The sequence below is a fragment of the Sphaeramia orbicularis genome, chromosome 4 (genome assembly GCF_902148855.1).
Source record: "Sphaeramia orbicularis chromosome 4, fSphaOr1.1, whole genome shotgun sequence".
Classification (NCBI taxonomy): Eukaryota; Metazoa; Chordata; class Actinopteri; order Kurtiformes; family Apogonidae; genus Sphaeramia; species Sphaeramia orbicularis.
In genome coordinates, this window is record NC_043960.1 from 19,819,098 (window position 1) to 19,846,263 (window position 27,166).

Sequence of the window (27,166 nt, forward strand, 5' to 3'; positions counted from 1 at the left end):
CTTGTTCTTTTTTTTTTTTTTACATGACACAAAAGATTATAAATAAAAATAAACACACATTACGTCCCATGTTCCTGATAATGTAGAGATAATTCTAATATATTTCATTAATACTTGGACAACCATGCATGACCAGTCCCAGGCTTTTTGCCACCCTCTAAAATGAACACAGATGTTAAATATGTGCCGTGATGCTGAAATGTAAGCCCATGTGAGTGTGGGTCCTCAGTGTGGTCTGGCAGGTCCCGTGTCCTGGTGCTGATCCGTCAGAGGCTGCGGCAGGAGGTGGGTGCAGGTCAGGACGCCCTGCGCACAAGGACTGCAAGTCCCAGAGATCTCGGCTCCATTCAACCTGGAACCAGCGGCTCGGAGAACATGGCAGCGCCGTCCGCCAGCACATGCGGGGCCGTGGAGCGGTCCATCCGGGAGCGGGTCCCTCCTCTGCTCACAGACCTGTACCAGTTCACCATGGCGTACGCGTACTGGCGCACGGGCCGGCACCGCGAGCCCGCCGTGTTCGAGCTCTTCTTCAGGGACAACCCGTTCGGCGGAGGCTTCTCTCTGTTCGCCGGGTTACACGACTGTCTTCTGTTCCTACGTAGCTTTCGATTCACAGATCAAGGTGACGTATTACCTCTATTTCCACTAAATAATCCTTTTTTTTTTTAATTATTCGCTCCGTATTTCTCCTTTTTTATCCCCGTGACATTTCCTTCAAACTCCTGTTGCGCAACCGCCGTGTGATCCCCGTGGGTTCAGTCAGAAAACGTGACCTTTAGCACATAACAGTAAATCGTATGTGCCTGCATTTCACAGGATCAGTACGTGATGTAATAATGCGTTGCCAAATCGCATACCAACAAAGAATAAGAAAAGCCTGATTGTCCGTGAGGCAAGTGAACGCAACACGTTGGTGTACCTCCGTAAAATGTCAAGTACAGTTCCACACATAGAGCACAGGGTCATGGGAATCACTATACAGGACTGCTCATATTACACTGTAAAAGAGAATGATCTGGAGTGAAAAAAAAAAAAAAACAGACTGGAATAGAGTGACAGATAGATCCTCAAACATTTAGACAGATAGTTGTGTTAAAGGTCAACACAGTGTAAAAGTAGAAGGTCACTCAGAGCGCAGACCTCCACCAAGGTCTTCTTTTACACAATATTATCAAACCCCAAGCAAAGCAGGATTTCTAACCAGCTTCCACCTTTTTATCAGTTGCTGCAAGTTTGGATTATGGTTTAAGTTTAGTTTTCCAATATGTGTCTCATCCTAGTATTTTTTTTTTTTTTTTTTTAGATTAAATTAGATTAGACAGAACTTCATTGATCCCTTGTGCAGAGCCCTCAAGAAAATGAATGAATGAATAGGCCAGTTTTTACTTGAGGTTTTTTTTTTCAGTTTTTCAAGTATTATGACTTAGATTTATCAGAGCACTTGTATTTCATAAACAACTGGATAAACACCAGTTCCTACGTCATATTGAATGTGATGGGTTCCTTTATAATATGTATTTCAGTTTGTATGTCATATCTTACTAAAACAAACAACAGTAATAGCATTCATTATTTAAGGTAAAATCTGCAAAGCTTCCATATCATGCAAAGCCATTTTATTAATGTGCAGTATGAGAAAGTGAAAGAGAGGTACTGTGTATGTGAAATATTTAATAATTCTTATCACTCACTTTTTAATCCATAATAATTATAATCCATCCATCCATTCCATCCATCCATCCATCCATCCATCCATCCATCCATCCATCCATCCACTCACCCACCCACTTACCCAGGTCCAGGATGTGTGAGCGGCAGCCCAAACCTAGACACAACCAGAATATAAAACCTTTGCTGCTAACTGCCAGATTAGATTAACTTCGTACAAAGTTATTAGATTATGATAACTGTGTGATGAGTGTGGACATGTGAGGAGGACACGTGCTCTTATAAAACCACATGTGGTGAGTTGAGGGTTAAAGAGTGCTCCAGCTGTCTTATGGTTGTGTCTCTTTGTGGATCCAGATGTGGACTTCCTGCGCTCAGTCCTGCCTCCAGCCACCGACCCCGCCTTCTTCGAGTTCCTCCGAGGCCTGGACTGCTCGGGCGTCACACTCCGCTCTGTTCCAGAAGGCACAGTGGTGTTTGCCAGGGTGAGCAGCACAAACTGAGGGTCAAAGGTCACCGTCTGTAAGGGATCAGAACGGAGTAACATGTGCTGCATGTCTGCATCATCTGCAGGTGCCTCTGATGGAGGTGGCAGGTCCGTTGGCTGTGGTTCAGCTACTGGAGACCAGTTTACTGTGTCTGGTCAACTACGCCAGGTAACAGCATGTTGGTTTTTATCATTTTGGGGTAATCAGCTGTGGCCTGCAACACAACATGTTAAATGGTCAGAATGTCACAGCTGTGGTGAACTGGTGACACATCCAGGGTGTGTCTCACCTTCACCTGATGGTAGCTGGGATAAACTCCAGCACTCCTGCCATCCTCTTGAGGATTAACCCACTATAACAGGCCGCATGGGTGCCTTCATGTTTTCTTTATAATAAAAGTGTCAGAAAATGTCTTTTTTGCCCATTCTTTTGCATCTTTGCTGTCAGGAAGAACTTAACTTTCAATATCTGTCAATTAATTATCATTATTATAAATAATAAATGCTTGAAACAGTGTGTTTTAGTAAAAAAAAAACAAAAAACAAAGGATTTGAAGTTTTTAGCATATTTATTATCAGAAACAACTGTAAATGTCCATAATGAAACTTTTTGAGATTGCAAAAATAAACTTTCAACTATTTTCCATCTGCCCAAACATGCTTTTTGGTCTTGAATATTTAGTATCCATATTATGGCTTCATATATTTTGTTATTTCCAGGCTCTGAAGTTGAAGAAACAGTTCCTTTCTACTTGTAATAGAGTCCCACATTGTGGCCATAAAGTGTTATATAGTGCCGAAAAGCTCTGAAGTTGAGATTGCAGTTGTTAAAGAGTTAAGCGGTTCAGAAAGTGAATGAATGAATGAGTTGTGGGCTATTATTTCACAGTATCATCCTTGTTATGTTTTGTGTCTTAGTCTTGTGTGCAGTAACGCGGCCCGTTTCCGCCTGGCAGCTGGTCCCAGGAGGAGGCTGCTGGAGATGGGCCTCCGCAGGGCACAGGGACCAGATGGTGGACTCACTGCCTCTCGCTACACTTACATCGGAGGTGAGCGCTCCTCCTCCTGCTGCGTCACAGACTCTCTCACATGTAACAGACTCTTCACAGTGGAATCTGTCTTCCAGGGTTTGACCTCACCAGTAACGTTCAAGCTGGTTTCCTGTTTGGGACCCCTGTCGCAGGGACCATGGCACACTCATACGTCACCTCTTTTACCTCGCTTGAGGAGGTGTGGCCACAAGTGAGTATGTTTTCTCTTTCAGCCACACCTGGACAAATCCAGTGGTTTTATACCTACAAGTACAAGATATATAGTCGCGGAAAAAATTAGTAGACCACCCATGTTTGGTTCAATTTCTTGTTCATTTTAATGCCTAGTACAACTAAAGGCACATTTGTTTCGACAAATATAATGATAACAACAAAAATAGCTCATAGTAGTTTGATTTCAGAGCTGATATCTAGCCATTTTCCATGTTTTCTTGATAATAACCAAAATCACTTCAGTTCTTACATCAATAGCTATGGCATTGTACTGCCAAAAACAGTGCTTTTAGGCATTCCATGTTTTCTTTTCTGTCTGTTTTAGTCACATGATTCACACAGGAATTAGTGCTTGATTACGTAACCATTGTTTTTGATGAGTTTTGATGGTCTAATAATTTTTTTATTCAACTGTATTATGCTCAAGTGTATTTTAGTTTATTAATAGATTCCCTTCCTTTCAGGCAACCAGTGGTCTGTGTCATTTTAATTACTGCCATCAGAAATGCTCTGACAGTTTATTTCAAGTACTATACAGTGGCGGAAAAAGTTTTTGGACACACCATGCATTTGTCATACATTGCATTAAGAATCACTCTTAAGTCACGAACTTATTGGTGAGTATGGCTCCAAACTAACAAATCTCAAGTTAACAAAAACTGTATGTTGTTCATCAAGGTTAAATGACTGTTTTGTCAAAGGGGTGCAGTTCCTATGATGAATGCAGCAGCTTCAGTTGTTTGTGGGAAGGGGCTATCCGATAGCGTGGTTTACGCTCAAACCTAGTCGCGGAAAAAATTGTTAGACCATCAAAAGTCATCAAAAACAATGGTTATGCAATCAAGTACTAACTCCTGTGTGTATCATGTGACTAAAACAGACAGAAAAGAAAACATGGAATGCCTAAAAGCACTGTTTTTGGCAGGACAATGCCATAGATATTGATGTAAGAACTGAAGTGATTTTGGTTATTATCAAGAAAACATGGAAAATGGATAGATATCAGCTCTGAAATTAAACTCTTATGAGCTATTTTTGTTGTTATCATTATATTTGTCCAAACAAGTGTATCTTTAGTTGTACCAGGCATTAAAATGAACAAAAAATTGAAAAAAACAAGGAATGGTCTAATAATTTTTTCCACGACTATATTTGTAATTGAGCTTTTTAGGTTGGTGCAGCTGTGGAAAAGACCCACATGAACCCTCTCAGACTCTAAGGCTACGTTCAGACAGCAGGTCTTAAAGCACAATTGGGATTTTTTTTGGTGAAATCCGATTTTTTTGTGTGCTTGTTCATATTACACATTAAATGCGACTTCTATCAGTTTTGAGTATGAACTAAATGCGACCCTGAAGTGACCCGCATGTGCAAAAGAGGTCCTGACGTAATACATGACCATGCAGGCACGCATTGTGTTTTGCGGAAGTGACACTCCTGGAACGCAGAATTGTGATGTTTGTCGCATTTCTATGACGTAAAGGTTGGATAAATGTGACCTGGCTGTTTAGAATGAAGTCGCATTGCAAAATATCAGATACGGATCAGATCGGGTTGGATTCGCAAAAATCGGATTCTTGGTGTTCAAACTGTCTTTAACAGATCAGATACAGATCACATATGGGCAAAAAAATCAAATTTGGGCCACATTTGCCTGCAGTCTGAACGTAGTGGCTCAGCTTAGGTGCCTTATGATTCTGTCTGGCTTTTAATTTTTTCTATGGTTGGTAGATGTAAATGAACCACTCCTGTCTCACCCTGTTCCTCCACACCCCTTTTCAGCCCTTTAGTGAATGTTTATTATCCCTCAACCTCACTCACTAGGTGGAGTTAGGCTCATAGCGGGGATAAAATGGCACTTTTTTGGTCAGTTTAAACTTCAGACTGACCAAAAAAGTGCCTTTTTATCAGTTGTTTGCTCAATCAGGGACATGAGGACATCCAATGAATGTGTGAAGAAAGGCTGTGGTTTTAACTTGGTCATTAAACTCTATGAAATATCAAATTTTAGACTAATTAGCTTTGTTAAAATAGATGCTCCTTATTTCACTTAATTGTTGTCAGTGGAAGTACATCCCTGTCTCAACCCACATTTACTGTGATCTAATAGAAACATACATTAAACTGATTCAGTGTCACGTCTGCTGCTGTTATATTCTACTCAGACTCTTGTAGCGGCCAATGGGGACCCTGACCCAGTCGACTTCATTTCTCTGACAAAAGGCTGGTTGAGTCGGGTTTGTGAGCTGCTGGGAGCCGAGTCTGGGAAGATCCGCGAGGGGGAACTGGCTGCCTTTCTGTCCTACGCCATCGCCTACCCTCACAACTTCCTGCCTGTGATTGACAGCTACAGTGTTGGCTGGTAAGGAGTCACAATATGATTCTCCTGCATTTCAACTGAACATTTCTTTAAAAAAAAATTGTATTTGAATAAATGAACATAGGTATATTTTGACATGGCTTATATATCATGTTACAGACTATGAGATTAATGGACAAAATTATTTTCACATTAATCAATAGTACCTTTGCTGTAATAAGTGAATGTTGGGATGACATACAGTAGTGGAAAAGCATTTTCAGACACCCTTAACCCTATAAAACCAAACGTATCATATTTGATACATGAGTTTTGAAGCCCTCTACGTGATCAGTGTGATTTTTTTTTCTTTAAAAACCTGATGTATACAATTAGATACATCCAATACATGAATAATCCACCAGGGGGGAGGAATTCCTTCACCAGAGGCCTTTCCAGTGACACTACAAGACTGTCATTAATGAGGAAGGAGGCAGAACTCTGACAGTTTTGAAAAGGAATTTCCCATTTGTTAGACATGTTTGTGTTATATTATGTTTTTCTTTGTTAAAAAATAATATTTGAGCATTGAAACCCGATGTATGAAATATGATACAAAACTGAAACTCATACATGGAAAATTGATATTTGAAAACTTGTTTTTGGTTGTTCAAAAGGACCAATAAAGACTTCAGTTTCTAAGAACTGGAATTTTCTGTCAATGATTTAATGGTTCAGGCTTTACAGGGTTGAAATTTTACACAATCTCAAGTATCATCATGAAATATTTGTGGAAAAATATTTTTTGTGTTTCAAAAGATGTGGCTACATCAGACAGCCACAAACAAGTGCAATAGATTTTTTGTGGTTTATTTTAACAAGAAAAATAACAAAAACTAAATTCTTGACAATTTCAACATGTCATGCCTTGGATGGGTTTCATTATCTTGCTGAAACATCTAATTTTGACGTTGATGGAACAGAGCAAGTGCAGAAGGGAGCATGTGGGTTTGGAGAATGGAACAATACTTGGCTGAGTTCAATGACTTAAGAGTGATTCCAAATCCATTATATCACAAATGCATGGAGTGTCCAAAAGCCTTTTTCCAACAGTGTAACCAGAGTCCACTGATGTAAATGTAGATCTGCTGTAGATGCCATTAGCTTCAGAAAAACTTGTTCCGTCACTGTTGGTATCTCCATTGAGCTCTACTGTTTCTACACATGTGTATGTTGGAGATTCTGAGGACTTTCGATCCTTCCACATCATTTCAGTGGGTGATTCATGCTCATTTGTCTAATGTTTGTCTGATTTCAGTAGCGGCTTATTGAACTTCTGCGCTGTGGCTTTGGCGTTGTCTGAACTCGGCTACAGGCCCGTTGGAGTTCGTCTGGACAGCGGGGACCTCTGCAGTCAGTCAGTCGATGTCCGTCGTGTCTTCAAACTCTGCAATGAACAGTAAGGGAGATGCCATCCTTGACATGTGCATCTACTATATTTAAAAACCTACAGAAAACAACAGAAATCCAAAACTTCATTTTTACTGTCTTTTCTTTGCTGGCTTTCAGTTTCTCAGTTTCTACTTTTGATTCTCTAATTATTGTTGGGACCAATAACATCTCAGAGCAAAGCATGGCTGAGCTCAACAAGAAGGTAATAAGACAGAATGAAGGAACCTGCTGTTGTTAGGTTCACTGCCTTCACCTGCTGTTGTTCATTTCAGGAGAATGAGATTGACGTGGTTGGAGTTGGAACACATCTGGTAACCTGCACGAAGCAGCCATCGCTGGGTTGTGTTTATAAGGTAAAGTCTCTTCACATCTGTGGAGTTAACTCCTCCGTCTTTGTGACAGCTGTAAATATACATGCATGCGTTCTGTCAGCTGGTGGAGGTGAGAGGACGTCCTACGATGAAGATTAGCGAGGACCCACAGAAGAGCACCGTTCCTGGGAGGAAGGCAGTTTACCGACTAATGGACACAGAGGGTGAGAACCACACTTATTATACTGTAGCTCCGAAAAATATTTTACCCATAAAGACCCAAACCTCCACTGACAACCAAAGCCGTCTACTGATTTAAAATGTTTAATAACTTCTGATCCACTAATCCTATCAATCCATGTAAGTAGTTGGTGTAAATACAGTTTGTCATCTTTTCATGGTCATCAGATAGGAGCCATTTGGACGTTCAGAGGCTCCGTAGTCACCATGGAAACACCGTCATCTTCTACAACATTGATTCACCAGTAAAACCCATGGAGCTGGATCAATGACAGTGGATGGACACACTTGTTTTTATGTCCAGTTATTAATATCTTTGCTGAAAAAGTCACTTTTTCTTGAGTTTTCTCTGTTTTTGACATGATAACCCTCAACTGGTCTTCGCCACCTTCTTCTTTCTTGCCCCCCCATGTCAGGTCCGGTATCGAAATGTGGTTCAACAAAACTTAAAATAAAGGCAATAGAATATCAAGGGGAGCTTCATATACTTTATGAAGTTTCCCTCGGCTAAGCAAATTTGTTCAGCACCAAAAGGGAGCTAGACTACAGTTCTGCTGTTAGGATGCTGGACAAGACAAGTTAAGAAAAAAAAAAAAAAAAAAAAAACCTCAACTGTACTCTGAGTTTTAATGAACATCTACATGATTCGTAAATTAAATATAGGAAAATACATGATTTACACTGAAAAAACATAAAATAAGGAAGATAACATTACATTTAGTGGTGATAAATCACATAAGAGAGGTTAAAGACAGAGAAAAATTCATTTGGGAACTGCCACAAAAGTAGCACTGGGTCTTTATGGGCTAAAATAATATAAAACAAAAAGAAAGCAGTTTTTTATCTTCATGTTATATTGTTCAGTGTAGTTTTTATGTCTTAAAAGTGTATGATTTATTTTTTAGTTAAGACAATAAACTTGTCTTAGTTTTCATTAACTATAATTACCCCAGTGGGATTATATTAATACACTGCTTGCTTTACAAATGACCCCGTGTATCATCTCATTATTTCTTGTTTTAGTGTTTTATTGGAGGCTGATGTTGTAGATACAAACTAGAAACTGGAATTGTTAATGAAATACAATCAAGTCTTATGATAAATCCAAGTAGCGTCATGTCTTACTTAAGGTAGAAATAAAATAAACTACAGTAATAACATTCATTATTTCAGGTCCTCTATAAGGGTTTAAAAATTATGGAAAAAAATGGATGACCTGTGAGCTCCTCAAAAATGTTTTATCCACCACAAGTAGTGATGTTTCGGGCCACCGCCCTTCATCAGACATGGGACAGATCATGACACACAGATGTTTATATAGGGTACTAACTGCAATATCATGCAACAGGTGATGTAAATCATTTCATGCCATCAGCAACTTCTGAACAAAGACAAGTGTCTTCAAATACATAACAACTCAAATAAGTATGATAATCAAATCTGTCCAAATCAATACAAATACAGTGAGTCCATGCAGATGCACACAAACACAATGATCAAACCACCCCAATTTCATGCAAGCTCACAAAGACAGCGATCAAGCCACTCCAAAACAAAGCAAATTTATATCAATACAATGATCAAGTTTCTTTAAATTCGTTGAAGTGCATGTAACTATAATGGTCAAGTTTCTTTTATTGGCTGGATGTGCGTGTCATCACCTCTTTCTGTACTCATATTAAGGAAAGACATTTTACTCATGTGCAGCATGAACCATTACTTTTTGGAGACAGTGAAAGTAATATTATAGGATGGTATGGTAGTATATGTAATAAGTGGAGTCACTGGCTGTAGCAGCTGGTTGTAGCATTTTTATATCCATCCATCCATCCATCCATCCATCCATCCATCCATCTGATATGTCAGATGACATTACAGACATTACAGATTACAAGAAATCGGTGAAAGGAGTTAAATCCTTTTGTGACACTGATTTAATGATCATCAGAGTCGTATCATTTAACCTCTCAAGAAGTTACAACTGTTGTGTCATCATTTCCTCCTCTGCAGGCCATCCTTTCCTAGACCTGGTGTGTCTGGCCGTGGAGCCTCCTCCTCAGGTGGGCGTTCCCCTCAGCTATCGTCTTCTGGGCGATGACTCCGTCCACTCCGTCACTCCAGCTCAGGTCACTTGTCTGCGCCAGGAAGTGTTCACCAGAGGAGAGGTGAGGATGGAGCTCTTACTGTTGTTAAATGAGTAACATAAACTAACATTATTTTGCGTTTCATATTAGGATTTCTTTTCCTTTGAAGCGTCATTAAATCATTGGGTTGTTTGTATAAATGTGTATAATAAATGTATACAAATCATAAAGGTCTGATGGTGTAGAACTACCCACAAAAACATCAGACAGTGACTCCTAAATGCATTTTTTACTTGAATTTCATTGTTGACACTACAAAGATATTTAATTTTCCATCCAGTACTATCTATGGATCATTGTGACTTCTCCATTTTTCATTAGTGTAGGAATAACCATATAAAAAAAAAAGCATTTCAGCAATGTTGGCACTATAAATCCCTTCATACCCAAAGGATATAATGGTGCATACTGGCATTACAAGCCAAAAACTAATTATTCCTTGTACACAGCACAACATGCAAACAGTTTCTACGTTTCATCACAAGTGAAAGAGTTTTTCAAAAGGTCTGTATTCAGTGACAAAACTACATTTGCATGAGGGCAGAAAGCCAAAATGCAAAGTTAAACCTACATTTTAGTGTGTTTTATTATTTGATTAACTACTATTCAAATGAAGCTGAACACAGAACACATTAGATATCTTCATATTGTCTGCAGTAAAAACAAGCTGAAGTACATGTGGAAATCACCACTTTCTGTTTTTCTGTGCATCATCCACACCATTGCAACTTTTACTGTCGTAGGCTTGTAGAAATATTTGAGTGTTCACCTTTTAAGATACGGGGTTCCTGCAGGGTCTTAAAGTCTTAAATTTGCAAATCTGCATTTAATACATTAAAGTCTTTAAAACTGGGGTATAACTGCGCTGGTTTGGCCTTCAGTACAATATGGAGGTGTACCGAATGAATACATGTAGCCTATGTGAAGAACGCAAACCCTCGCCTTAAGTTTCCACACGAACCTTGAAGTGGAATGCACACAGTATGAACAGGGTGGCCGCAAGCAGAACCCATGTGCAGGGTTCCCTCTATATACCCCTGAGACCCAGCAATGCCTTTTTGTCCTCTGTAGGGGACAAGACTTTCACGGCTTTACTAAAAAACTGCAAATGACATTCCATAAAAATAAATGAATAAATAAATAAATGTACCTGGAAAAACTGTTGCATCATACTGTTTCCAATCACGACAATTATTTCATGTAGGAAAGCCAAAACTTTTACTTTCCTGGGTCTCATGAGGATACACAGCACCACTGCTGAATTCTCAACGCTTCTGCAAGAAACACAAAACACTTTAAGCTGAGGCGCCGATAAGGAAAGGGGGGGTAAACATGACAACAGAGAGTATAACAGAGGCATAGAAGCTGGGTTGGATGTTCAAAGCGTGTTAAGTTTCACTTTCAGTTTTCGGAAGTTATAGAGCACGCTCTGTACACCACCCCCCCCCCTTTCACTGGTCTCCTTCAGTGTGCCGAAAACACATCGTATACCCCTGTACCAAAAATGTACCGAACCGAAATTTTCTGTACCGTTACACCCCTACTTTAAAAGGTATTAAATTTGATATGGTAGGTCTTAAGTTATGTTGCTGTAAACTTGTTCGCTGTCTTGTGTTTAAACGTGTCTGTTAAATGTCCAAGCTGCAAAGAAAGTAACGTTATTCGACTCAGTTCCACCCGTTCCAACCTGGCAATTTATACTGAAATCAGGAACCAGTTATCGCTAACTTTGCAGCCCCCGGTGAGAAATGATCACAGAACATCAGTTCTATGTACAGTATGTGTGTAATATTCAATCTCTGCTGATGTAAATAAATAAATTTTCCTAAACTCTAGGAGTCATGAATTTTTGCCAGTATAGCTGTGAAGTGGGCATTAAATTCAGTTCTAAGTAGTCTTAAAAAGGTCTTAAAAACTCTTACATTTAACTTGTAGGAACCCTGAAAATAACAGTCAAAACACCAATAATTCTATTTCCTAGAGCAGGGGTGTCAAACTCATTTTAGTCCAGGGGCCACATTCAGCCAAATTTGATCTGAAGTGGGCCGAACCAGTAACATAATAACATAATAATATATAAATAATGTCAACTCCAAACTTTTCTCTGTTTTAGAGCGAAAAAAGTACATTTACGTTTTGAAAAGGTTTACATCTATAAACTATCCTTTCAAACGATGTGAATAACATGAACAAACTGAAAAAATAAGTGTAATTTTGGCAATATTATGCCTCAGTTTATCATTTACACATGTACATTATAACTTACAGATCATAGGAGATCTACAAATACACAAAACATTTAGTAACAGGCAGAATCTTGTTAAAATTGTACTTACTTCTCTTAAGACATTTCAGGTTGTTCATATTTGTTCAGGTTATTCACATTTTTTATGAAATTATACTCTGTTGTAGTGTAAATACATGAAAATATATACATTTACAAAGAGAAAAATTTGGAGTTGTCATTATTTATATGTTATTATGATAATATTTGACTGAATCCTGCCCACTTGAGATTGAATTGGTCTGAATGTGGAACCTGAACTAAAAGGATTGTAAATATCTTAGTGTAATTTTTGCATTTTACAAATTCATCCCAAGGGCCGGACTGGACCCTTTGGCGGGCCGGATTTGGCCCCCGGGCCGCATGTTTGACACCTGTGTCCTAGAGCATTGAAGTAGGCTTCAGTCTTATAATGTGTCTCTAAAACCTTCCAGGTCACGCATCCTCTGTGCAGCGCAAAAGAAACTAGAGCAAAGGTCCAAGTTTCCCTCCAGAGTCTGCACCCCCGACACAAGAGGCTGCAGGATCCAGACTCTTACACAGTGAGACTCTTACACGAACTGAGAACTGCAAACTCAATGTAACAGACATGCTCTGCATACTACAAAGATCCCCTTTTGTTCTCTTTCCACCAGGTGGCGCTGTCAGAGAAAGTCCATAAACTGGTTACAGAGATCAGAAGAGGCAGCTCCAATGACAGCAACTTTCTCTGGGCCAATTAGAGATTCACTCTTTAAACATCGTTGTCATGGTTTCATGTCTTTTTGTTTTACATTTTTCCAAAGTGCCTAAAAGTAAAGGTAGATTAATTTATAAAGCTCTACAAAAATTTAAAACAGTGTTAACATTATACTCATATAGAGGATCACAGTAGTATTTGTTGTGAGGGAGTCGTGTACGTTGAAAACTCCAACAGGGACACGTTGAAGAAAATGAAACTACAGCTGCATCGGTCTCAAAACTGGTTTCAAACCACTAACAAAACACACAAACACAGTCAGATGCATTTTCACAAACAAAAGAGACACCTCACTGCTTAAAGTACAGCTGAGAGTACTCTAAAACAGTTCTGGGTTTTCTTAATTTGTTTACAACAGAAGTGACAGTTAAAGTTTATTCTACTACTAGCAGTTTTTTTGGATGGAATTACATATAAACAGTTAAAAATTCACTGATAGGTCAGAGGTTCATGTGAGTAAAGAAATACAGTAATACTTGTAAACACTGAGCTCTTTATTTCATTTCTTACTTTTGTGAGAATACCACGATCGCATGTACATGTGCATATGAAGACTTGCAAGAAATAAGAAGTGAAGCTTTTTTTCTTAGCATACAAGTGTAATTTAAGACAACCAGTTCATAAGCTGTATTTCTGTTTCCAATTACCAAAAAGAAACTGACCTCAGGGTTTGTACCTCCATCCACAAGCATGCTGTTTTAGTCTCTTCTGAGTTTTTTTGTGCTACTTCTGAGATTTTAACTTCTTTGTACTACCTTGACATATTCTCTGTATAGGGTTATTCATGATTATGTCAAAGCTGCATTAAACAATAATTTTATTTCACGTGATGGCTGTCACTTTGATGTTGAAACAGGTTCCCAGTAACTCTTTTTCAGCCTGTTGCCCACATACTTCCATACTTTGGGGATTTTGAGGTGTGTGGGTCAGTCTGAGGGTATCTGTTCAGCAGCATAAATACCATCACAAACTAATAGCCTGTTGTACCAACTATACTTATGTTCATACAAATATACACCAGTGTCCAAAAGCATCTACTGATCTAAAATGTTTAATAACTTTAGAGCTATTACTCCTATCAATCCATGTAAATAATTGGTATAAATAGAGTTTGTCATCTTTTCATGGTCATCAGATATGACCCGTTTGGACATTCAGAGGCTCTGTAGTTACCATGGAAACACCATCATCTTCTACAACATTGATTCACCAGTAAAACCCATTCAGTTGGATCAATGACAGTGGATGGAGACGCTTGGTTTATGTTCAGTTAATGATAGATTTTACTGATAAAGTCAGTTTTTCTCCAGATTTTTCTATTTTTTGTATGATAACCCTCAATTGTAATCTCAGCATGATGATTAAAGTATATGATGAGCGAAAATAAATATAGGAAAATACCTGGTTTTCAATGAAATAAATGCAAAATGGAGAGGATAATATTGTGATAAATAGTGCTAAATCACATAAGAAAGGATTAAATACAAACTAAAGTTAATATATGAAGTCTCACAAAAGTAGCACTGGGTCCTCATGGGTTAACCTTCTGCTGGGTGGTTGCGCAGATCTTGAAAGTCTTAAAAAGTATGGGATTTTGAAATGTTTTCCAGACCTTGAAAAGTCTGGAATTTTGTGTGAAAGTCTTCATGAAGTATATATACTCTTATTGTCAAATATTAGAGTATGCTCAAAGGCACATAACCTTGTAAGATAAGAAATACATGAGAAAACATCCAAAACGCGATATTTCATTAACCAGTCGGTACTGGAATGATTCTAGTGAAACTTGTTTGTGTGATATTCGTGAATGTTTCTGTCAGTAAAACATAATTTACTGCAAATTATGCATTCATTAATTCAAACATTTATTAAGATGAACTTTTGTACTACACACAACAGGTACCATCTCAACCCAAAAAGTAGGCACACAAGTATTAAAGTACACAAAGTCAAGGTCTTGGGTAAAAAAAATAGCACTTTTGAAAAAGTCTAGAATTTTTATTTGGATAAAGAGCAAGCACCCTGTCCTGAGACTCGGGAAAGTAAAATTTTTGGCTTTTTATTTACATTAAATAATTGATAATTATCTTAATTGGAAACAGTGTGATGCAACAGTTTTTTGAGATACAGTTTTTATTGTTCATGGAATGTCTTTTGCGGTTGACAGCTTTTTCAGTTCAGTTCAGTTTTTTGTTTTTTTTTTGTCTAAAGCTGAGGAGAATGTAAAGAGGCCAAAAACACATTCCTGGGTCTCAAGAAGTTGAATTAAATGTTCAAGTCCACACTTTACCCTAGTCAGTTTAGCTTATGTTTGATTACACTGGTGACACCTTAGATTCATCCCAAGTGTCACATCTTTTACAGAACTTCAAAACTGTATTTTGTTTTGCTTAGTTTGTGTTTTATTCCACAGCAGTTAATATGTGTTTAAGAAAGAAATCTGACAATGGACTGAAACTGGTAAACCGGGTTTTTTTTTTTTTTTGAGTATTGCATTTCTGAAGTGCATGTAAACACATAAGATCCGATTATTGGAATTATTTGATTACTCCCAGTCATCAGATTTGTATGGTCATGTAAACAGACTCAGTGAAACTGATTCAAACAAATATGACATTAAAAGGAGGAACAGCAACGGTATCAGACTGAAGCAGCATAAATATAATGACAATCAGATTCACCACATTTCTTTTTCCCCATGTTACACCATTGTCTTTTGTACTGTATGTGAGAAATGATCCAAGTCAAGTCTGTCAGCTCCCTACAGAACAAAAACTGATCAATGCAGCTTTAACTATCACCAGTATTGTCTCTGTATCCTGACTAGTTTGCTTACTACCTGTACAGTTTAGTTTAGTTTAGTCTAGTTTATTTCAAACAAGTATGATACAAAACAGAGGGGAAAAAAACAACAAAAACATAACAAAAATAAAAATAGAATAATAGAAAAAAGAACAACTGTTGTGCCTGAAAGGGAGTAAGAAGAAGCCATAAGCTGAATCTGGTCTGAGTTTCTGTTTAATATTCATCTCTTTCTTTGAGTTGAGTTTTTGCAGTTTTTATTAGATTTCTCACGATTTGTGATGATTAAAATCCTTTGACAAGTTTTAAAATGAAGTAAAAAGACAAAATGGAATAAATATCTGGTTTGAGCTGTTTCAGAGGTGAACTAAAGGGTTACACACTGTGCAGCTCTCTTCCGTTTTGCTCCATAACATATGAGCCATGTTTTCTTACATCCTGATTGGCTGCTAGCTGAGCAGTGGTTGTAGAAATACACATACATGTAGTGAGACATATGGAGCTGATTAGACACAGAGATGCAATGATATCATCCAGGATGGCGGATATCTGTCTCTCAGGACCAATCCTCAAATGATTTTCACACATTGTACTGTCTAATAGAGCAGAATAATGCTCATTGCTGATGTTTTCTTTATCCCAGCAAATTAGATATTTAGTAGAGGTGAAGATTTAATCAGATTTTTAGTCGAAGCCACAATAAAAGTGATCCAGTTGGAAAATCTGGAAGTGTTTAAGCATTATCATAATAAACACCTATAAAAAGGTGAATGCTATCATGTGAAGTTAACCATTGTCAGTGACAGAGCTTTTTCTCTCCTCAACAATGCATTTTTTGATGATGTTGATTGGATCGAAGTTTGGATGATTCCCCACAAATACCTTGTCACCAGCAAGGTTAAAGAAGTATCCTTCAGAATTATTCACAAATATTACCCTGCTAACCACTACATGTTAAAATTTTAAAAAGACATAAACATAAACTGTTCTTTTTGTGGGGACCATCCACAGACCATCCACAGGCATTGTTCATACACCAAGAAACTGTGGAAGGACTTCAGTAGATTTATTATACACCGTGTTTTCACAGTCTTTGTTATGTCATGGAAAAATTTATTATTTTGTTTTTACAGATACCCCAAAAAGGAAAAAAACAACAAAAAAACACTTTTTTTATGTAATAAATTTATTTATCTTACTTGCTAAATTTTTCATTCTCAAATGTAAGTTCTGTAACACAAAACCAGCATTTTTTATAATTTTTTTTTTAAAGATGTTGGACTTTATTTAAAGCTTTTAGAGCAGGGGTGTCAAACTCATTTTAGTTCAGGGGCCACATTCAGCTAAATTTGATCTGAAGTGGGCCAAACCAGTGAAATAATAACATAATAATATATAAATAATGTCAACTCCAAACTTTTCTCTATGTTTTAAAGCAAAAAAAGTAAATTTACATTATGAAAAGGTTTACATCTGCAAACTGTCTTTTCAAAAGATGTGAATAACATGAACAAACTGAAAAAATAAGAATAAATTTAACAATATTCTGCCTCAGTTTATCATTTACACATGTACATTATAACTTACAGATCACAGTGGATCTACAAATACACAAAACATTTAGTATCAGGCAGAATCTTGTTAAAATTGTACTTACTTCTCTTAAGACATTTCAGGTTGTCCATATTTGTTCAGATTATTCACGTTTTTGCAAAATTACACTTTGTTTTAGTGTAAATACATGAAAATATTTACATTTCCAATGATAAATATTTGGAGTTGTCATTATTTCTTTGTTATTATGACAGTATTTTACAGGTCCTGCCCAGTTGAGATTGAATTGGTCTGAATGTGGAGCCTGAACTAAAAGGATTGTTAATATCTTAGTGGAATTTTTGCATTTCACAAATTCATCCCAAGGGCCGGACTGGACCCTTTGGTGGGCTGGATTTGGCCCCGGGCCGTATGTTTGACACCTGTGTTTCAGAGAAATCTGGAAACAAAAAGGCCATAAAAACCATCAACATTTGTTCTGATTCAGACATTTTATTGTAATAATTGTATAACCCTTTCCCCAGGCAAACTTGTTATTTTCTTTAAACCAACAAAGTGGAAGTGCTGCTGGGTCTTCTTGGTGATTATCCACAGGTGCTCTTTGGAAACTTGTGGTGTGTCTTACTATTTGGAGTTTAAAAAAAAAAAAAAAAAAAAATCCGCATTAAGATGCAAGATTTCAAAAAATATTCCAAGGCACACTGTAGGATTTGTGTAAAAGTAAAATGCCTAATAAAGGCAAGCCAAATTATTATTTTCTTGTTCTATACATTGATTGTATACTTTACCTTGTTGAATAAATATTTAATGGGAAAAAATGTTTTTATGGCTGGGAGGAAAATGCTTTTTGTATGTATTTACATATATACATGGCTCAGGAGGTAGAACAGGTCGTCCAATAACCAAAGGGTTGGCGGTTCGAATCCCACTCTATCCTAGTTAGTCCGTTGTGTCCTTGGGCAAGACACTTCACCCTCCTTGCCTCCAGTGCCACTCACACTGGTGTATGAATGCATATGAATGTTTGGTGGTGGTCAGAGGGGCCGTAGGCACGAATTGGCAGCCACGCTTCTGTCAGTCTGCCCCAGGGCAACTGTGGCTACATATGTAGTTTACCACCACCTGAGGGAGAATGTGAGAGCGATTGAATAATGGATCATTAATGTAAAGCGTTTTGGGTGTCTAGAAAAGCGCTACATAAAATCCAATCCATTATTATTATTATCATTATTATGAATGAAAAAAAAATGGACATGTGAAAATGTAATTCAACTCTAAGATACACCTTGTGGTGCTCCTTAGAATCGAATTACATTTTCATATGTCCAATTTTTTTTTTTTTTTTTTTTTTTTTCATTCATGTACACATGTAAGTACATACAAAAAGCATTTTCCTCCCAGTCATAAAAACATTTTTTTCCCCCATTGTTTTTATGATGAGAAAAAACCTCGTTACCTCGTTGAATAAATATTTAATGGGAAAAAAATGTTTTTATGACTGGAAGGAAAATGCTTTTTGTATGTATTTACATGTATACATGAATGAAAAAAAAACTGGACATGTGAAACTGTAAGACTACCTATGTCCCGCATAAACACTGGCCCCGCATTCATTTTATTAAGAGTCTGACACATGAATGACCTTTGAACCCCACTTCACCCCTTGACTTCCCCCCTTCACCCTTCCCGGTAGGACTGCAGCTCATTTCCTCCCCCTACGGCTGCACATCTCCTGGAGGCCCGCGGAGGTCGCTCTGCTCCTGCGTCCTCCTTTGCGCTCCGACTCCCTCCACTCCCCTCATCTTCCCTCAGATATACTACAGCACAGGAAAAAAAATCTGATCAAGCTTTTCCGGTCTGCTAGCCCTAATTTCCTCTCAAGACCTCTGGCGTACGAGCTGAAGGGGGGAGACGCGCAGGCACGGATCCTGTGGCCGAGGAGCGAACGCCAATCCGGGCTGTTGGAGAGGAACGCGTACCGCAGCCGCGCACGGCTCTGGACGGCTTCAGCGACCCGGAGACTGCGTAGGATCATGCATCTTGTCGGTGGCTGGTTGGGAACGTACCGGAGAAGCGTGTGAGTGAGTGAGAGAGTGAGTGGGGGAGAGCAGAATGGTTCGGCGGATGGGAGCGCACAGGGTTCTCTCCGCGGCCGCTCCGTGCTCTCCCATCCGCGCCGTCACCGCCGTGAAGCCGCCGATGCCCGTCCTCCTGTGTGCTGCACCTCCGGGTATTTGTCCGACTCGTCATTACATAACTCGGCGTCTTTGTCCCTCGTATTGACTGCATTCTTCCCCCTAAGAAAGAAAGATAGAGAGAAAGAAAAAACAACAACAGTGGGACAGTATCCATCTGTTTACCGCCTGAGCGCAGCGGCATCAGCGGCATCAGGCGTCGGCGCGCTCCCGGTCTGGTCTGGATCTGGGGCTGGAGCTGGAGCTGGAAGCCGCCGTGCTGGTTTTGCTGTCGTGGACTTAGCAGGAGGGTGGAAACCTGAGTCCATCTGTGATGAGAAGACCAAGTGAGTCCGAGTGGATTTCGCTGGTGAGCTGCCAGAAGCATCTGGAAAGGATAACACAAGGATCCAGATCCACTCCCCCTCCAGAGGACCACAGGATCATTTCAGTGTTTGAGCTCTGTGGCTGCTGAGTGATGTCTTTTAGCTTGTTTTTTTTTACTGTTAAACTGCTTTGATTACACAGTCCCTGCATGGCCCTGAGTTGGCACCATTTGGATTCCTAACCAGGTTTCCTCCTCCCAGTGGTGTGGATACCTGCTGTGTGTGGCCTTTGGTGCATTTGTCAAAAACAGGCCTCCTCACCCCATAACAGATTAGTAATCCTGCAAGGTTTCCTCTCAGCTATGCAGTGAAGATGTGTGCTGCCAGGTTCAGTAACTGCCTCAATGGCTGTGCTGAGGAGGCCTCTGCCGGTGCCGTGGGGGCTGCCGGTCCACTTATGGCCTCCCGGATGCTGGACTGGACAGAGGCCGGTCCTCGCATCCTCCACAGCCTGGAGATGGGCACGGTGATGACCATCTTCTACCAGAAGAAATCCCAGCGGCCGGAGAGGAGAACGTTCCAGATAAAGCAGGACACCCGGCAGATAGTGTGGAGTCGAAACCCAGACAAGATAGAAGGAGAGAGTGAGTATTTTTAAACACTATGGTACATTTGACAGCTCACGTCTGTGCTTTATTCACATCATTTCAACTGTGTGTTTGAGGCAGGGGTACAGGAAGTATCTGAGGGCTTTACTTTATGTACGACTGTGAAAATGCTCCACAAATGAAAGTTCTGCAGTCATCAGGTAACCTACTGTGACCTTTGACAGTCTTACCAATAACTTTATCTTGGTTTTAATACTGATAAGGCTGGTACTCAACTTAAGTACTTTAATGCTACTGGGGTACTATTAAGTGTCACAGGGGTGTCAAACATTTGGTCCGTGGGCCAAAACTGGCCTGCCAAACAGTCCAATCTGGCCTGCGGGAAGAATTTGTGAAATGTAAAAATTATGCTGTGGTATTAACAGTTAAATATGTCAAAATCATTTTAGTTCAGGAACCATTTACAGTACAATTTGATCTCAAGTGGACCAGACCATTAAAATCTGTATTATAAAAGCCAAGTGGCCGCTGTGTGCATGTGTGTGTGTCTCGGGATCAGTATAAACTCCGGAAAGAGCTGACTGCTGCAGTTTGGCATATTTATGTATTTTTGGTAAAAGGACAGACTAGCGAAAACAGCAAGTTGATAGGACCAATATTTTTGGAGATATTAGTAATTTTGGAGCACAGTAGACTTACAATCATGTTGCTATACCCACAATGCTTTTGCGGTGACTGCTGGACAAATGCGGTACAGCATGCACGAATACACAACCGCATACAAACAACCACATCTAGAACCCCACACAGGTGCGCTAGAACTATCATAATAATGACAAATTAAATTTTTTTCTTTTTGTTTTAGTGCAAAAAATATGAGAAACCTGAAATGTTGTAAAAAAAAAAAAAAAAAAAAAAAAAAAGGATCACGATACAATATGTCATGATACTGTTAAAAAGGCAATTTTTTTGTTTCTTCTTTTAAAATGATTATTTCCTGGAAAAATTGAATTACACCCGAAATATGCACAAATACGAAACACATTTTTATTTGATCACAACAGGATCTAATGCTATATCACAAAATGTTCTTGTGTTAAAACTTAAATGACATTTTACAGAGATTACAGTTTAAGATCTTGCTCAAATGTTCATATTCTGTTAGTTCATAACTAACATCATAACATTATTTTTGTGCAGTCCCAACAAAGGAACTAACATCTGCCTCTCAGACAGTAAAAAGTGGTTTTAGGATGCTTCAAATAACCATTATTTAATAAAACAGTGATAATTGATCGTAAATAAAATATAAACAATAAAGAAAAACAAAAATGAACCTCCGCCATATCTGCATTTGAATAAAAACCTAAAAATATCGATACAGTACTTCTTAATATCGATACAGTATTGTGAAATGACATATCGCGATATATTGCCGATATTTTCTAACATCCCTATTTGTCAATCTACGCAATATGGCCATCACTGTCAAAGTACTGAATTTAATACCCAGCCCCAGTTAAACATACTATTCAAAAATATATATACCACTATTATAATAAATATGCAACCATATCCGCTAATAAGTGTGAAAAATCAGAGTAGTCATTGTTCAGTAAATCGATCAATCTCAATGCTATTAAAACAATATATTAAATATATATATATTACTAGTGCATTAATGTTTATGTTATTTAATGAATTACTTTATATACTGTCAGTAATTATGTAAATATGTGTATAAGCATTAATCTTTACTTGCTTCACATTTTAATTAGATTCAGATAAACCAGTTAACATTTCAAATCAGTGTATTTTATCAATGCATATCAATATATCACTTCTTCAATTTTCTAAATTCTGCACAAATAATTTTTCATCGGTCAATACTAGCAGTAAGGTAATTCTGTTCCCTTTTATTTAGAAAGGATTGTTTTCAATGCCACTGTCTGCACGAGGCTACAGTGTGTAAACGTTACAACAGGATTTGTAATACTCACAGGTTTTGTCAAATTAAAAAGTGTCCGATATCAACAACCTGGTGGTGACGGCATGTAGGCGCTGAATCCAGCTTGTTTTGCTTTAATAATAAGCGACAGGACAAACATAATATTATATTGTTTCAATCATGCTAACAGAGCTGCTAGGGTTTGACAAACTGTAAGTGATTTACTGCACAGTGCACATTGTTTTTGTTCACTATGAAGGTCATGATCTTTGAGAGGAGATGTGACAGATTAAAGTTGTACCAGTATAGCAATGTAGCTGATGTGGAGGCGATAAAGGAGTAGACAAGGCTGCATGTCTATGTGTCATTCACTTTTTTCCATGTTTGTTGTTGTTTCTTCATGCTGGTTTCCTATGTGTGCACAAGTGGCATCCAGAGATAACAGATATAACCAAGACTGTGATTTGTGACATGACAAGTTAAATGATAGAATATAACAGGAGATGGTAGACATTGGTCATGTAGTGCAGATGTGGTGGAAACAGCAGCAGAAGAGAACAGATCAGATGTTTGAAAAGCTGGAAACAGTGGTTCTCATCCCATCTTGTTAGTTTTCTTCGCCATTGGAACCCAGCAGAGGGACTCACTACTCCCTCTAGTGGTCACATAAATCAGATGGTCCGTCATTGTAAATATATTCAGTTCATATCGCTACAATCCTGGCATCTTTTGACATATCTTCAGAGGTCTTTCCTCTTAACAGTTTAATATTAATTCTAAGTCATTTTTAATACTTGAACGTAGAAATACTACACATAGCCCCATTTAAACCTTCACAATAATGGTTTTCAATAGGGATGTCCCGACCTGATCTAAAGATTGGTATCAACTGCCAATCTGGCATTTTTCAGAAGATCAGATAAGATTTAGTCATGAGATCAGGCCAATCCGGGCCTGGTTCTAGGGGGGGCAAGAGGGGGCAATGCCCCCTTACACAACCATCGTGCCCCCTCAAATTAAAGTTTCCAAAGGCAAGGAAAAGGAAAATATGCTGCACAACAGCAGGAGACTTAGAGGAATTAGTAAAGCATCTTAAGTTTCATTTTCACTTTGTGCGGTTGTATGGTCTGTGTGCGTACTCATTGTGAGGTACGTATGGCACAGAATGCACTGGACGGACTTGTCTATAGATGTGCTATAGCAGGGGTGGCAAACATACGGCCCGCGGGCCAAAACTGGCCTACCTAAGGTTCTAATTTGGCCCACAGTATGAATTTGGAAAGTGCAAAAATTATACTGAAGTTATTAAGTGTGTCATAGTTGTTTTAGTTCAGGATCCACATTCAGCCCAATTGTGATCTCAAGTGAAATAATAGCATAGTAACCTATAAATAATGACTCCAAATTTAAATCAAAATTTCATCATAAAAAGTATGAGGACATCACTAGTTTTCAATGGACAGATTGGAATGAAAAACTAAAATCTAAAAACTAACTTATATTATGAGATGAATTTATTAGGGGGAAAAAGTACAGTATTAGCCTCTGAGACTTATAGACATATGAAGATGCATATTTATCTGTAAATACTTAAAGTACAAATGCTTCAGTTTTATACTAAAGTATTGGAGTAACTGGATTACTGGGGATGATTTTGTATCAGAAGATACTGAAATGCAAGATCAGGCTGAACAATATGAGAACATGCTGACAGCCACAGAAACAAAACACCAGGGATGGTTTCTTATTCTGCGAGTGCATGTTTGGGAGCTGCGACTCCAAGCCAACCAACCAACCAACCAACCAACCAACCCTTCAAAATAAAAAGTGCAGACAACTTTTAACAACCCATCACTTTTAGTATGGATACACATTAAGAATGGGACAGTTCTGGGAGGGATTTTCCTTTCCCATCAATGTTTGAGAGGTCAGTGTGTCCTAAAAACGAGAGAAAAACCTGAAAAATACATTATTTAAAGATGAAGTGACTGTTTTACGAGGTGAGATCACATAAATAACCCGGAAACATCGACTGTCTTCTTGCTATCTTTTGCTAGTTGTGTCTGTTCATGTAGGAGATTTGAGATTTATGGCTGTGGTTTGGCCGTTTGCCTCCATTCCTTTATAATGGAGGTGAATGGGATTTGATTTGTGGTGAACGCTTCCTTGAAATCTCAGAGGGACTGCTGCTTGTTTAGTAAATACATCCAGTAACGACTATAACAGAAAACAGGGAAATAGTTTGACTCGAAGGACGTGCTGCTGTTGAGTTTGAGGTTTCAGGAACACAAACTAAAATGCTTTCATTGTATTATTGAAATGGGAGCAGATGTTCCAGAGCTTCATATCATACATACTTTTTTTTTTTAGCTGGACATCACTGCAGACTATCCAATAAGAATAAGAACCTAGTTTTTATCACAGTTTCTACATAAAAGCAAAGTTTTGGCAGTTTAGGAGCAGCAAGTTATGCTGTGATGAATGGCTTTAACCCATAAAGACCCAAACAGCCACCAGTGACCAAAACCATCTACTGATCTAAACTGTTTAATACCTGCTGATCCACTAATCCTATCAATACATGTGAATAATTGGTGTAAAATACAGTTTGTCATCTTTTCATGGTCATCAGATATGATCCATTTGGATGCTGAGAAGTTCCGTAGTTACCGTGGAAACACCATCATCTTCTAAAACATTGATTCACCAGTAAAACCCATTCAGTTGGATCAATGACAGTGGATGGAGACACTGGGTTTATGTTCAGTTAATGATATATTTTGCACAAAACGTCAGTTTTTCTTCAGTTTTCTCTGTTTTTGATATAAAACCCAAATTTAATCTGAGCTTTTATGAATATCTACAGGATGAATAAATTAAATATAGGAAAATACATTATTTTCACTTAAAAATACAATATACAGAGAATAATATTGCAGTAAATGGTGATAAATCACTTAAGAAAGGTTAACAATAGAGAAAAAAAAAACTTTGGAACTGCCACAAAAGTTGCACTGGGTCTTTATGGGTTAATCAAGACTTTCAATCATCTAGCTCAGTGGTTCCCAAACTTATTATCAACTTTTTATATATATATATATTAGGGCTGCACGATTTTGGCAAAAAAAAAAAAATCCCGATTTTTTCCTCTAAAAACTCGATTTTCGATTTTGATTTTGATTTTTGGGTAAAACTACAAAAGACAACAGAAGTCAGCATGTCGTTTTCATGAGCAGCCCACTATGCAAAGCACTGCTCTGACCTCAAATCTGTGATGGTATCACGTGATGAACCCCCAGAAGTTTATTTTTTCTCAATTAAATCTTTATTGAATGAAATAGAGTATACAAACAATGTATGCAACAAGAAAATAACATAAGTTTGCCAGGGGGAATACACTATAATACAATGTCCAAATCAGAGCAAATACTTATGTTTTTTTATAGCCTTTTTGTTTCCAGATTTATCTAACAGCTTTAAATAAAGTTCAACATCTTTCAAAAAATAAATAATGTTTGTTTTTGTGTTACAGAACTTACATTTGTGAATGAAAAATTTAGCAAGTAAGAGGACTAAATTAATTATTTAAATTTATATATATATATATATATATATATATATATATATATATATATATATATATATATATATATATGTGTGTGTGTTGTTGTTGTTTAAATTTTATTTATTTATTTATTTATTTTTATTTATTTATTTATTTTTCCTGGGTATCTGGGCCCACAGAAGTGATACCAATGTAAGTCAGTGACAGGCATCAGTCGTGCGTGCGTGCGTGCGTGGACCAGGTTAATATAAGTGATCCACACGCGGTTCTGTTTAAACTGAGGGATCCGTGCGTGGAACAGACCGACCCAGGACACGCTGGAGGGATTCTGTCCTGGAGCGGGTGGATGTGTGTGGGCACAGGGCTGTGTGGGCTCCTCTGCTGAGGCTGATGACCCCGAGACCCGGACCCGGATCGGAAGAAGACAGTACGGTACGGATCCGGGACAACGGAAGATGAGTGATCCGCATGCAGTTCTATTTCAGTTGCGGGATCCGTGCGTGAAGCCACGGCTTACATTGCTGTAAGTACTGCGAGCTCATGAACACATTTAAAGTCCGGCCATTGCACGGAGTTCTGTGACAGACCGCTGTCACTGATAGGAGGAGGAGGAGCCTACGGGAGCCCGCAAGCGCACGGCCCGCAGGCACGAGAGAGATGAAATCGATTTTACGATTTCCCTTTTTTAAAAATCGTCCTAATTAAAAAATCCGATTTCGATTTAAAATCGATTAATCGTGCAGCCCTAAAATATATATATATATATATATATATATATATATATATATATATATATATATATATATACATAAAGTGTATTATATTTACACCGTTTTTACATCTTTTTTGCATATTTTCCATATTGTTTCATCATTTTAGGTCAGTTCTGTCTTGATTTGTCTTTTCTGTTTGTAGTCAAACACTTCCAGAGAACAGTTTTCTTCTATTTTAATTCAGAAAATTAACATATTATTATTATTATTATTATTATTATTATTATTATTATTATTATTATTGTAATGTATTTGGTAACAAATTAAAAACTTCTCAGGGACTCACTTTGGATTCCAACTACAGCTGTAACAGTTCAGTCAATACTTGTACATTCCAGCCTCTTAAATGTGAAACTATGTGAATCTGATTTCTTTCCTTCTCAGTAACAGTAAACTGATATATTTGAATTGTGACCAAACAACTCATTTGAAAATGCTACGTTGGGTTTTACACAGTTTTCTCACGTTTTACAGACCAAACGATTAAACAATTAATTGAAACTATATCAACAGATTATTCGACACTG

At 38.1% G+C, this 27,166-nt stretch overlaps 2 protein-coding genes across 2 annotated transcripts in view; both read left to right on the forward strand.

Annotated features, from left to right (window-relative positions):
• Positions 1-172: 172 nt before the first annotated feature.
• naprt (nicotinate phosphoribosyltransferase) lies at positions 173-13,716 on the forward strand. The gene is made up of 13 exons (XM_030133235.1): positions 173-622; positions 2,026-2,153; positions 2,242-2,324; positions 3,074-3,204; positions 3,282-3,397; positions 5,586-5,782; positions 7,038-7,178; positions 7,289-7,373; positions 7,444-7,524; positions 7,604-7,706; positions 9,733-9,887; positions 12,585-12,692; positions 12,786-13,716. The coding sequence occupies exons 1-13, from the start codon at positions 376-378 to the stop codon at positions 12,870-12,872; spliced, it is 1,662 nt and encodes a 553-aa protein (XP_029989095.1). The 5' UTR covers positions 173-375; the 3' UTR covers positions 12,873-13,716.
• Positions 13,717-18,985: 5,269 nt separating this feature from the next.
• LOC115418687 (1-phosphatidylinositol 4,5-bisphosphate phosphodiesterase gamma-1-like) overlaps positions 18,986-27,166 on the forward strand; it is a 69,588-nt gene continuing 61,407 nt past the window's right edge. Inside the window, exon 1 of the mRNA XM_030133234.1 lies at positions 18,986-20,389. Within this exon, the coding sequence (XP_029989094.1) occupies positions 20,119-20,389 (271 nt within the window). The 5' untranslated portion in view covers positions 18,986-20,118. The remainder of the gene's footprint in view (positions 20,390-27,166) is intronic.

Bases quoted from the DNA above. Each gene is read 5' to 3' on its own strand.
- naprt (XM_030133235.1), top strand. From the start codon at position 376: ATGGCAGCGCCGTCCGCCAGCACATGCGGGGCCGTGGAGCGGTCCATC. The intron at 2,154-2,241 runs GTGAGCAGCACA...CATCATCTGCAG, and splicing joins GCACAGTGGTGTTTGCCAGG to GTGCCTCTGATGGAGGTGGC. The intron at 3,398-5,585 runs GTGAGTATGTTT...TATTCTACTCAG, and splicing joins TTGAGGAGGTGTGGCCACAA to ACTCTTGTAGCGGCCAATGG.